This window comes from Acomys minous (assembly GCF_964271855.1).
Source record: "Acomys minous genome assembly, chromosome: 11".
Lineage (NCBI taxonomy): Eukaryota > Metazoa > Chordata > Mammalia > Rodentia > Muridae > Acomys > Acomys minous.
The window spans coordinates 64,939,804-64,952,153 of NC_140492.1; the positions used below are offsets into that span (position 1 = coordinate 64,939,804).

Here is a 12,350-nt window from a genome sequence, read left to right on the forward strand (position 1 = left end):
AGCGAGGGCTGTTCATGGCCAAAGTGGTGAGAAATCCAACAAAAAGAACGTGGGAATGGATGTGATACTCTGGCCACCTTTTTGCCTAGTGGTCATTCCATGCTGAAGATTTCTTTGGGAAATTCAGGTCATCTGGAGAATATATGTGGTTCTTTCCCACTGGTCACCCAGTGGTCCAGAGACTAAGGTGAGATTCCCATAGACAGTTCCAGACAAACAGAGTTCCTCCCAAGGAGTTGCAGGCTGGACTCCAGGGTCTATCACACACATCCCCCCCCGCCACACCCCCCCCCCCGAGAATGTGGAGCCAAGGGACAGAAAAAGAGGAGAACACCTCGGCTAAGAAGGTATTTATGACCCAGCAGAAGGGGAGGAACAGGAAAGCCTCCAGCTAGCTCCTTGGACTCTGGCAGCTGTTTCTGTCAGCTTTCCCATTTCTGGATTGATGTTCATTGCTGAAGTCCCGGGATATTGGGTTTGTTAAACTGCCTCTTTGTTTAACTCTCACAATAGGGATTTATGTCTGAATATCACTGGACATGTTGGGTATCTGGCTGCGTTGGAAGAGGTAACCGAGGCTCAGCTGCGCTAAGTCACACATCTGGAAAGCTGCCAGAGGCAGAACCTAAGCACAACGTCACCTTCCTCCAGCGGTCTGAACAGGAAACACGGATTATTTATCGTTCTTTCCGTAGTGCAGTCCACACACTCAATGTAGGACACATCTACACTCAGCCAAAGAGGGAGGGAGACCCTGCCCTAGAGGAGGGCAGGACGCTTCTGTTATTTCTGAGGCCCAATGTTAGGCTCATCCTTTCCTTGTTCTTAGCTGTATAAACTTAAGCAAAACACTTTCTCCCCAAAGCTACTCAACTGGCCTGAGCCCCTCCCTCTTTCTAGAACTTTCCAGCCAGGCTGAAATGGACCTTCATGTTGCATATGGGGGTGGAGGACTGCGAAGAGCAAGCTCACATAAACTCCAGGGAAACCACCGCGAGCCTCACTTCCCCAAGTGCAGAAGAGAAAGCAACACCACCCTCTTCTGCCACCCACAGGGGACCCCACGGACAATAACTTGTCCGTCCCCCCACCCCCCACCCGGGGTCGGCCTCTCGCGGTGCTAGCTCTCAGGCTACTGGAGCGCGGCTCACGGAGGCAAGGCGACAGGAGGAGCGTGTGAGCTGGAGGGCGTCCCTTTAAGAGCCGCCAGGCGGGCGAGCCTCCGCCTCTAGGACCGCAGCGTGCCGGCGGTCACCTGGGGCTGTCGGGCAGCAAGATCGCGGGCGGGACAGGCACAGGCGCGCTTGCCTTCGGAGCCTGGGCGGAGCTCGGACGCGAGGTGCTGCGAGACAGGCGCGGGGCGCGACGGTCCCCTTGGGGTCTAGCGGAGGATGCGGGAGAGCACGTGGGTGTCGCTGCTGTTGCTGCTGCTGCTGCCCGCGCCGCAGTGGGGCGACCCCGGGGACGGTCGCCGGGAGCCCGAGCCTGAGCCTGAGCGCGGCCGTCTGCAGCCCTTCGACCTGCTCTACGCCAGCGGCGTGGCTGCCTACTACAGCGGCGACTACGAGCGTGCGGTGCGCGACCTGGAAGCCGCGCTGCGCAGCCACCGGCGCCTGCGAGATGTCCGCGCGCGCTGCGCCCGCCACTGCGCGGCTCGCCGCCCGCTCGCGCCCCCCGGCGCCGGCCCGGGAGCTGAGTTGCCCTTCTTCCGAGCGCTGCTCGAGAGGGCGCGCTGCTCTCGGAGCTGCCAGCGCCAGCGCCTGGGGGGCCCGGAGTCCCGCCACCGCGTCAGCGAGGACGTGCGCAGCGACTTCCAGCGCAGAGTGCCTTACAACTACCTGCAGCGGGCCTATATCAAGGTACTGAGTGCTTCTAAGCCTGTGGCCCGCGCCCCTTCCTAGGGCTGGCCCGGGGGGAACAGTGCTCTGCCCTCTATCCAGCTTTTCACGGTGGCTCGGTTGTGCGGTTGTGCGTGAAAAGTAGACTCCCAGAGACTAGATGGAAGTGGGCAGATTCTCTTGGCTCTCTGTCCCAGCATTATCTTCACTTCCGAAAGTGGGCTGTGCCGATAAGATAGTATCAAAAGTGCCCTTCAACACTTCCGGTGGTTGTGGTCTACCTAGAGGCTAGAGTGAGTTCCTAGACAGAGCTTAATCCTCATTTCCCCTTCTTCCCCAGGCCGGCTCTCCTACTCTGCGCTCTGGCCTTCTAAGTTTAGCAAATGGTCCTTAAAGAAGTTACTTCTGTTCAGCTATAGAAGAGCAACGGGGCGGGGGCAAGGGAGGAAGGTGGCAGGAGTATGGTTGAGGTGGTATGAAGCAATCTCATACAGTGTGGACTTGTTTGGTACTGCTTTAAGTTCTCGGAGGTTCCCACAGTCCTGGGCTACTTCCCCTCAGTTGCCCTGTGCTCTTTGGTTTTATTTGCATCTATTTAACTTGCCCAAAGTTGCTGTCAGGAGATATACAATATAATCTTGCATATTACCCACGCCTACAATGTACACAACCTAACTGGAGGCATGGGAGACAAAATTTAAAATGAATTCCTCAGCACCCCCCCATCCCCACCCCTACACATTCATGTTTCCTCAGGTCACAGGTTCTTCCTACCTTCTGAGTCGAGTCAGCAGATCCAGGTCTTTCCCACAGAGGTGGGAGGAGTTGATAAAGTCACAACACACACACACCAAATCTCAGAGCTCCAGTGTACAGTGTACCAGGTGGTGCCCAAGTTCAGGAGTTGACTAGGCTAGGTCAAGGTATGAGGAAAAAGCCAGAATTCTCTCCAGGACTTGTGTGCTTGTCCATTCTCCCATGCTTTCTAATGGATTTGCTAAGGCATGTATTAAGTATAATGCTGCTTTAAAAAAAGAGAGTGGCAGGACTTTACCTGCCTTCCCAGAAACCAGCCAGTTCAGGGAGAGGGCACCTTGAGAGCCAATAGCAAAGATACTCTAAGCTGGGTCCCAGAGCAGAATGTGGGCGGCCCTGTAGTGTGGCCCCTATGTGAGTCTTAGGTGTGATGAGGGGGGATGCGGCTGTGCTGCTGCTGGTTCTGTGTTACATGCAGACAGGTTTTCTTTTCTCCGGAAGAAAGGGGGTGGGGCGGGGGTGGGGAAGAACGGATGCTTGCTCATATTAGGTCCCATGGAAATAAATAACCACGCAGTTAGTATGTGGCTTTCTGTGGTTTCGGTAGTTACATGTTTTCACGCAATATTAACATTTATTTCTCATTCCTCTTTGCCCATTTCCCCGATTGGAGGTCAAAAGAGATGAGCCCGTAATCTTAACAGCCTCAGACTTTTGCAGTAACTTTGACTCACACAATGGACAGTTTCTGAAGAAGGGAATGTTTTCACCCCTTTGAGATGTGCCTAAAGGATGCATTATAATCCTTTCATCCTCTGTGTCCCACAGAAGCTTTAGAGGTAGCCTTGCCTTTGCTTCTTAGTGATACACACACACACACACACACACACACACACACACACACACACACCTGTCAACAACCCAACCTTACGTAGACTAAAACATCCAAAAATAATAAGAGGCCATTCTTGGGCAGTAAGAGATTTGAACTATGGGATGTTTATTCACTGGCAAGGTGGCCTGTTCCTGTGTACTTGGATATGGTCATAGAGCCATATATAACGGAACTGGATATCGTTATAAAGCCATGTGTAACTGAATCGCTTCTGGCATCTGCAACCCAGGTTGCACTTAGGAGTCTAATCCTATGCCAGATATAACTCAGTGAAAAACAGAAGGCTTCTCGGAGTTAAGGCAGCACAGCCATTCTCAGAAGATAAACACACACTGCTGTACTAGGGGGGCTTACACTGAAGCCAGATTTGGACAGCTCGGGGATGAGCAGGTCCTTGTTTGCTGAAGTTGCAGGTGGTCCTCTTTAGTCCTTACACAGTCTGCCTAGAAGCCTGGCATGAGGAAAATTGAGCAGCTAGGTGGCGGTTGCTCTACAGAGGCATATTTTGTGTGTATGCAATGGCAGGGTAAGAATCAACCAACTTTAAAAAAATCTCTCTCTTTCTCTCTCTCTCTCTCTCTCTCTCTCTCTCTCTCTCTCTCTCTCTCTCTCTCTCTCCCTCCCTCTTTGTGTGTGTGTGTGTGTGTGTGTGTGTGTGTGTGTGTGTGATATAATTTATCAAACATAGCCTTAACTCTAAGATATAGCTACTAATGTGACATTCCTTGTGAGAATGCATAGTGGCTTCTCTTTGCTACTGTATTAAACTCAAATAGTTTGACCTCCGGCATCCACAGCCTCTCTGCCTCTTTCCCTTTATCTTCCTGTCTCCCATGTCTGACACTTTGGATCTTGGCCTCACTATTCTTGTTGTGGAGCTTGAAGGCCTTGGAATAGGAAAGGATTGGAGGTTCAAGTCTGGTGTAGAAGACACCACCTTTCTATTTTCCTACCTGCGAGAGGGGGAAATGCTAGGCTACCTGCTTGGTTAGAGTTTAGTTTAAGACAGACCAGAACCTTACTCTTAAAAAACACTATGGTGCAATTACTTTCTTTCTTTCATTCTTTCTTTCTATGTTTACAGTACTCTGCTCCATGTATGCTTGAAGGTCAGAAGAGGGCACCAGATCTCATTATAGGTAGTTGTGAACCACCATGTGGCTGCTGGGAATTGAACTCAGGACCCTTGGAAGAGCAGGCAGTGCTCTTAACCTCTGAGCCATCTCTCCAGGCTGGTGCAATTGTTCTTATCACTGTTCTGGAAAGAAAAGATTCCTTCTTTCATGTTGGGATCATCACTATCCTAACACAGAGAGGTTCTGTGGGGCTCCCTGATTTCTTCCATCGCTCCCAGCAGCTGTTTTGAGCGCTCCTGCCTAAGAACTTTTCTCTTCTGTCTTTCTACTAATCTCTATTTTTAAAAACAATGTATATGCCATTGCTTCTAGGAGCTCCCTGCAACCAAGAACCACCAATTCTTTTTGTATCTCTCAGAGAAGAGATTCCCAGGCATAGACGCTGACTGGGTGTAAGCACTGGCCATGAAAATATGAGTGAACACTAGACATTTAGGTCAAAAGGTTGGAGTGGAGTCCTCAGCAATCATATTCCATCTCAATATTTTAGACAAGATGGTAGGCATCAAAGCTCAGTATCCATTTGTTGCAAGGATATGAGTTCAGCTTTATGCTTGTGAAATTCTGAGAGATGTTTCTGTGTGTGCGAAGGCAATTTACCACCCTGGGTGTCTGTTTGCCTGAGTCTCAGTTGGGGTGAAAAGTGACTGGTCTGTCTTCTCACTGTTTTGTGCTTAGCAGTTCTGGCTGTGGTTGCAAACCCCCTTTTCCACTCTATCTACTTAGTTGGTTTCATTTGTTTTCTATTTTTCTAATTTATCTTTAGCTTTTATCACTTGAGGCTGCACTCCACCCACTGTACCTACTTTTTTTTTTTTTTTTTTTTTTTGGTTTTTCGAGACAGGGTTTCTCTGTGTAGCCTTGGCTGTCCTGGACTCACTTTGTAGACCAGGCTGGCCTCGAACTCACAGCAATCCGCCTGCCTCTGCCTCCCGAGTGCTGGGATTAAAGGCGTGCACCAGCACGCCTGGCTCCACTGTACCTACTTTATGCGCATTTGTGGCATTTTGAGCAAGTGGAAGGGAGAGCGTTTTCCTTTCCCTTCTCTGTCCTGAGTCATCAGGAATGATTTTTCTGTGTCTTTTTCTTCCAGTGTTCCTAGCTGCTCCAAAAGAAACAGCAACAAACAAGTGCTGTTGCTATTTATTTATTTATTTATTTATTATTTTTAACTTAAAACAAGCTTGCTCCTGCACGTTTTATTCTTGCATTGGTACTTTGTGGAATTTGACCTTTGTTTGTTGTCTTCCCAGGATTAAGTGAGGGTGGTGGCGGTGCATTAATTTAGGCAATTCTGCCTGACTCTCGATCATCTTCCCTTTATCTGGACCATAACCTATTTGTGGTTTACAGAAAAGAAGAAAAAAGGAAGCTTAAGTTATTTCCTCACTCCAGCCCTGCTTTCTAGCTGCTTTCTCTTTCTGGACTGAGGCCTTCAGAGAAGCCGGGCTTGGTGGTGCATGCCTTTAATCCCAGCACTTAGGAGGCAGAGGCGGGCGGATCGCTGTGAGTTCGAGGCCAGCCTGGTCTACAAAGTGAGTCCAGGACGGCCAAGGCTAACACAGAGAGACCCTGTCTCGAAAAACAAAACAAAACAAAACAAAAACAAAAACAAAACAAAAAAAAAAAGAGAGAGAGAATTGAAAACCAGCAAAGGACTCCTCATGCAGCCCTTGTTGGTTCAGATCCAACATTTCAATCTATTTTCAGGGATATGCACATTTATAGACTATGCGCATTTGTCCTTCGATTCTTTCAGGAGGCATTGTTTTTATCTTCTTGAAATGCTATTCGGAAATATTACTTATTCATCAGAAAAATGAGTCTTCCCTCTTTAAAAAGCCTTTTCTTTTTTTGTCCTTGAATCATCAAAATGTGTCACCACCCTTCCGTCCTATGCCCCAATCCTTAGGAAAGAAACCTGTGAAATTCAGTGTGTTGCCAGTTGTTTGGTCCTGCACAGTCATCCCAGTTGTTTCCCCTCCAGTTCATGCCTCCAGACTGCTGGGCTCTTCACCAGTCCACTTCTGTCGCTACTACTTGTCTCAGGCTCTGACAATTCAATTAGATCTGAGTAGTGCCTAACTGTTTACAAGTTTTCTTCCCTCTTAGCATGAGGCATCAGGGATTCCTTTATGGGCTTCCTTGTTTGTTTGCTTTTGTGTGTATGTGGTTTTTTTTTTTTTTTAACAGACTCCACCTCTGGGAATAGATTATGTCAGTAATATTACTTGCTCATTGGTAGACTTTAAAGGGTATAGTAGTCAAATTCCTTTGGGAATGTTTGAGAAAATGTCAGTTTGCCTTTTAAAAAAATATATTTTATTAATTTATTCATATTACATCTCAATTGTTATCCCATCTCTTATATCCTCCCATTCCTCCTTCCCTCCCATTTTCCCCTTATTCCCCTCCCCTATGACTGTGACTGAAGGGGACCTCCTCCCCCTGTATATGCTCATAGGGTATCAAGTCTCTTCTTGGTAGCCTGATATCCTTTCTCTGAGTGCCACCAGGCCTCCCCATCCAGGAGACATGGTCAAATATGGGGCACCAGAGTTCGTGTGAAAGTCAGACCCCACTCTCCACTCAACTGTGGAGAATGTCCTGTCCATTGGCTAGATCTAGGTAGTTTGTCTTATGGGTGAGGTCAGACACATTTGTGAAATGTGAACTTGTCCTTGTGAAAGGAAAACGCTGATTTGGTATGGTAGTGGTTCTTTTGCAATGCTATTTTGTTGCTGTTGTTTTGTTTTGTTTTTGAGACAGGTTTCTCTGGGTATCCTTGTCTGTCTTGGACTGGCTTTGTAGACCAGGCTGCCTCCTGAGTGCTGGGGTTACAGGTTTGCCCACCACCACTGCACCGGCTCACTTTTGTAATGTTAACCAACTGAGAATAGTGTGAATTTCTTAGAACCTTAGTCTCAAGGCTGAGGGACTCCAGGCGAGCTTCTTCTAGTCCAACAGTTGTAGTGGGATAGGGAAGTAGGAGAAGTAACCGAGTCTAGAAATGCAGTCCAGCAAAGGCAGAGGTGCTGAATGTGGACAAAAATGTTTGACCCAGATGACTCCTAATGGCTATGAAGAATTCTAGCCTTGTCACCCAACAGGCAAAGTCACTGGCCCTAGATTGGTAACCAGGAAGGGGCACCCATTGGACCTGGAGTCTAGAATATAGGCATCTGACCCTCTTAGTCCTGTGCTTTTTTTCAAGCTCCACATAAAGGGCATAGCTGCTGACCCAGGGCCTCCTGGGTAATCTGTGGCACTGTGAGATTGACCCTATTGGCTTCAGAGGCAGAGCAGACAGAAGGCAGCTCTTCCTGGGCTTCCCCTCCCACTTGCATTTTCATTCACATGGCATGTAGTAAATTCATCCAGGCAACCGTCACAGTTGTCTGGTGGAAAATTTTGCATTTCTCATTAGGAACAATAATTCCTTTTTTTTTCCATTCCACGTTCTTCCATAATTCCTTTTCTGTCTTTTAATTCATCCCTCCTTTCCTGCTGTCTGACTTCCTAATTTCTCCCAGGCCTGTCCATCACTTGCCAGATGGATAATCGGAGGCTGCTTTCCATGAGGTGTGCTGGGCGTGTGTGTGTGTGTGTGTGTGTGTGTGTGTGTGTGTGTGTGTGTGTGTGTGTGAGTGAGACCTTCTGTGTTTAGCACTACAGACTGTTGGGGAAGGGAGGCTGGGTTTGCCTGATCTTTCTGTCCTGCCGCAACTGGGCTGTCCTGTCCGCTACACTTAGGTGCTTTCCCTCAGCCCTATCCTACACTGTCTTCTCGGTCTACAGGATAAAACACTTCTGAAAAGGGAAAGGTTAAGGTGACTCTTGGGGGAAGTTGAAAACAAACAAACTAAACTGGATAAGTAGGCAACAAGATCAGGTTTCTGGTTCAAGTAAAAAAAATCGGAAGCATAGAGCCTCCCACTTAACAAGATGCACAGTCGTGAGAATCTCCCGTGTGCTTCGCTTTACTCCCTCTTTCCCCATGTGTTATACTTTAGCACAGCCCGGGGAAGATGGTCTCCAGATCTGCATCTTTCTGTCACACTCAGAGAACACTGTGCGCCGGCCAGCCCTTTTACAGAGGAGAAAATAAAACTGGCTTGAGGACCTAGTTGTTCAAATTGCACTCAGTTAACCAGAAGAGCTGAGAGTACAACTGAAAGACCCAGATTCCTTCCCTCCTTTGTGATATTGGCCGGTCTGTTGTTGGCAAGGACCACACTCACCAGCTCACATAGGCTCCGGGTCTTCATAGCGGCTACGTAAGCCTTCAATGGGAAAAGGCACATTTAGAATACAAGGCACACAGCACAAAGGGCCACGTTAGAAACTAGAGGGTTGCTCTTATACTGTCCCTACCTGCTCTGTTCAGGAAAGTAACTCCAGGGTTACTAGTCATTTCTATGACCTTCACTCTCTCTCCCTCGGAGCTTTTGGGACTTAAGGAGTTCCACCAATTTAATTGTTTAGCTTCCTCCAGTTCTGAGATTCTGAGACAATGGCACCTGGTACTGGGAGTTCTTGTGTAGTTGGGGGGGGGGGAGGAATCACATTAAAAGGGCTTTTCCTGAAATGTGTCTTTGTGAAAGTTCTTGGGAGAGGGAAAGGCACATCCATCCGAGTGCCAAGCAGGAAGAACTAGGTGCCAGGGAGGAAGCAATGACACAAGGAACTCTTTCTAGAATGCTAGTCTCCGAGTAGCCATTTTGCATGGAAGCTGCTAGAAGTGACTGGGTGAATGAATAGGAAGGAGAACTCGTTGGTTGAGCAAAAGCAGGTGGCCTTCCTTCACACCAGTTGTCTCCTCAGCTTCCCGGAAGTAGTGCCCTGCCACGTTCTTGGCTCTTCAGAGCCTCAGCGATCCCAATTCACAAACAGAAATAAATCCCCAAAGAGTTTACAGTGACACAAATTAATGCAGAGAAATTTAATGGGAAGGCTCAATAAAATCCAAGGTCTTAGCCAGGTGGGGTGGCCCATGTCTTTGATCCCAGCACTCGGGGAAACAGATTGATGTGAGTTCAAGGCCTATTTGGTCTACAAAGGATCAAGCTAAGGCTACACAGAGAAACCCTGTCTCGAAAAGCTACCCCCCCTTGCCCTCCCAAAACAAAGCCCAAACCAAACCAAAAACACTGAGGTCTATGGCTCCCATCTCTGTGACCTTGCCATTAATGCTGTTTACAGGACACACACTAAAGATGGAGATGGTCCTTGACATAGCACTTGATGCATATTATCTGGTCAGTGGGAGTCCCTAAAAGTAAAAGCCATGGTCTCATTGTGCAATGATATTGCTTGCATTACTGTTCAACTTGTTTCTGAGGAAGACTGAACCACTACCAACCTGGGTCAATGCTTTTCCCCATTGAGTGAAAGAAGGAATCTTTTCTGGAAGAGAAAGGAAGGAATAACAGCCAGAAAAGGAGAGAGCCAACATGTCAGAGTTTCCAGAAGCCTCGGCTATCATAATGATCCTGCTGGAATTCATCATCTGAAAATAATTGATTTGAGTTTTGTGAAAGTGCCAGGACACTACTGGGGATTGCAGCACCACTGTACCAAGAATACAAAAGGGCTGAGTAAGATAAAAGATACAATAAATAAACGAGTAAGAAACAAAAAAAAAAATGCATATGGAAGTTAATTGAACCAATCTCACTATTCTTGCTTCATTGCTAAATATTTAGGTTTAATCCTGCCAAGATCAATAGTCTTGCATAATAAAGTCAACACACAGTTAAGGATCCAGGCACAGAGAATTCCTCCACCTCCAGATTTATTCGTTTCTTTAAAAAAAAAATCTCAAATTATGATATTAAAAGATTAATGCAGTAGATCATATAAATTATTTCCCTACTGAAGCAAGGCATGCTTCTTAATATTTTAAGATTGAATCTTGCATTTATTCTCAGATTCTAATTTGTAAATGGCATCAGGGACAAAGGCTTTCACAGTCATTCATGGGTCCAAGAGGATTACCAAAGGAGTTGATTAAACAGTGCAGCCATGGATACATTTTAGGCCAGTAGGTTTATAAGCCAGTTTCTCAGCTTCGGCTTAAATGTTTAGAGAAGGGAAAATATTACTAGTGGGGGGCTTTCCTGGGCATCTTAGGGTGGTGAACAAAGTCTCTAGCCCTTAACTACTTATTAGTTGTCAGTAGCAAATACCCCACCCCTTTCCCAAACAATATGGCAAACACAGAATGTCCCTATAGACTGTGAAGTGTTCTTCGATGATCCCTATGCTGAAAGCAAGCATTTAGCCACATTTAGCATGATTGTCCATAAAGGTCAGAAGACCTCACCTTCTGACAGTGGGTACTTGATGCTGTTGTGCCCACAGATGAGTGTTTATGAGACAGTGTGGCTACACCTTGGCATCATGCTGAGAAGGAAATCCACTGAAACAGACCTTCTTCCTATGCCACAATGGCCCTGCCTTTCTGCCCTAGTTCACATTGGAGGATAGACCAGAGCTGAATGCCCAGGGTAGTTGCTTCCCTTGGGGAGTCCAGGCATTGTTGTGCAGAGACTTTGGACTTGAATGAAAGAAGCTTAGGAGCTTAGGCAGGCAAGTGGGCTGGCCAGATCTCTATCCAATGGTCAGTGATGGTATTGGTGGGAGCCTTCTTTCAGATGGTTTTCAGTGAAACAGCTCTCTTCCTTATTGGGGTTGGGGGGTATAAGGGCCATGTAAACCTTGAGGAAGAGGGTAGGGGTTTTTGCGGTGAATGTACATCATTGGCTGAGGCTGAGGCTCTTCATTTTCATGGAGAGGAATTCCAAGTGCAAGTTGGATATTTCCTGTAGCCAGGGCCACCAGGATACATGACTACCTCAAGGGTAGCAGAGGTGGAGCCACAAGGCTCCATGCACTGGGGCAAGCAGGCCCAGAAAAGGGAGAGATCCCTACTCTTGCTTGTCTCAAGATGAGATTTGGGGGTTTGGACACATAGACCTCACTCTTTTTCCAGGCTGATTTCCCTGTGCAGTGGCTCACCTGCCCCACACAGAGCATTTGTGTTTTGTCTGATTTTCATTCCAGCATGAGCCAACATGTTGTTTTAGTGATGCAAATGGATATCTCTTAGTTGTGAACTCTAAACTTCAGGATATATGCATGTATGTATGTACATACCTATATACATCTCCTTCATCGTGGAAGTTACTCCAGTGGTGTTCTACTGTGACTCTTGAGTTTCTTGGATTTAGACGTGTTGTCTTAGTAACTAGCTTGAGCAAACTAAACAAGAGAAGTCAACTTACACAAGTTTTGAAGTATGGAAAATCAGGCGGGAAAGTGGAGAGGGAGGGAGGGAGGGAGGGAGAGAGGGAGAGAGAGAGAGAGAGACACAGAGAGACAGAGACAGAGAGAGACAGAGAGAATGCAAAGATAAGAAAAATGAAATAAAAGAAATTATGAGGCTCTGCATTAAGAAGCACCCCAAGCCACGTGTATGGGACAGGAGGCAGATACTCTAAACAGCATGTGCCTGTGGCATGTTCCAATGTGCCTGTCTCTGAGAAAACCAGTGATTCAGCTGCACGTGTAGGTCTTCGTTCAGTCCTGTCTTACCACCATCTCTATTCGTTTTAGACAGTTCTGCCCTGGTAAGCCTAGAGCAGTAAAACCAGTTTCCTCTGAAGAGGAAGAGAACCCTCTTGAGGGAGATTCCATTTGCTCAGCTTATTTACAAAATGGCCG

General features: G+C 47.3%; 1 protein-coding gene across 2 annotated transcripts in view; it reads left to right on the forward strand.

The window, feature by feature from the left end:
* The first annotated feature begins 992 nt into the window (after positions 1-992).
* P3H2 (prolyl 3-hydroxylase 2) overlaps positions 993-12,350 on the forward strand; it is a 131,057-nt gene continuing 119,699 nt past the window's right edge. For both annotated transcript variants that reach the window (XR_014783385.1, XM_084802530.1), the window contains exon 1: positions 993-1,859. Coding sequence is in view for 1 of the 2 variants with exons in the window: in XM_084802530.1 (XP_084658656.1) it covers positions 1,392-1,859 (468 nt within the window). In the remaining variant the exon portion in view is untranslated. The remainder of the gene's footprint in view (positions 1,860-12,350) is intronic.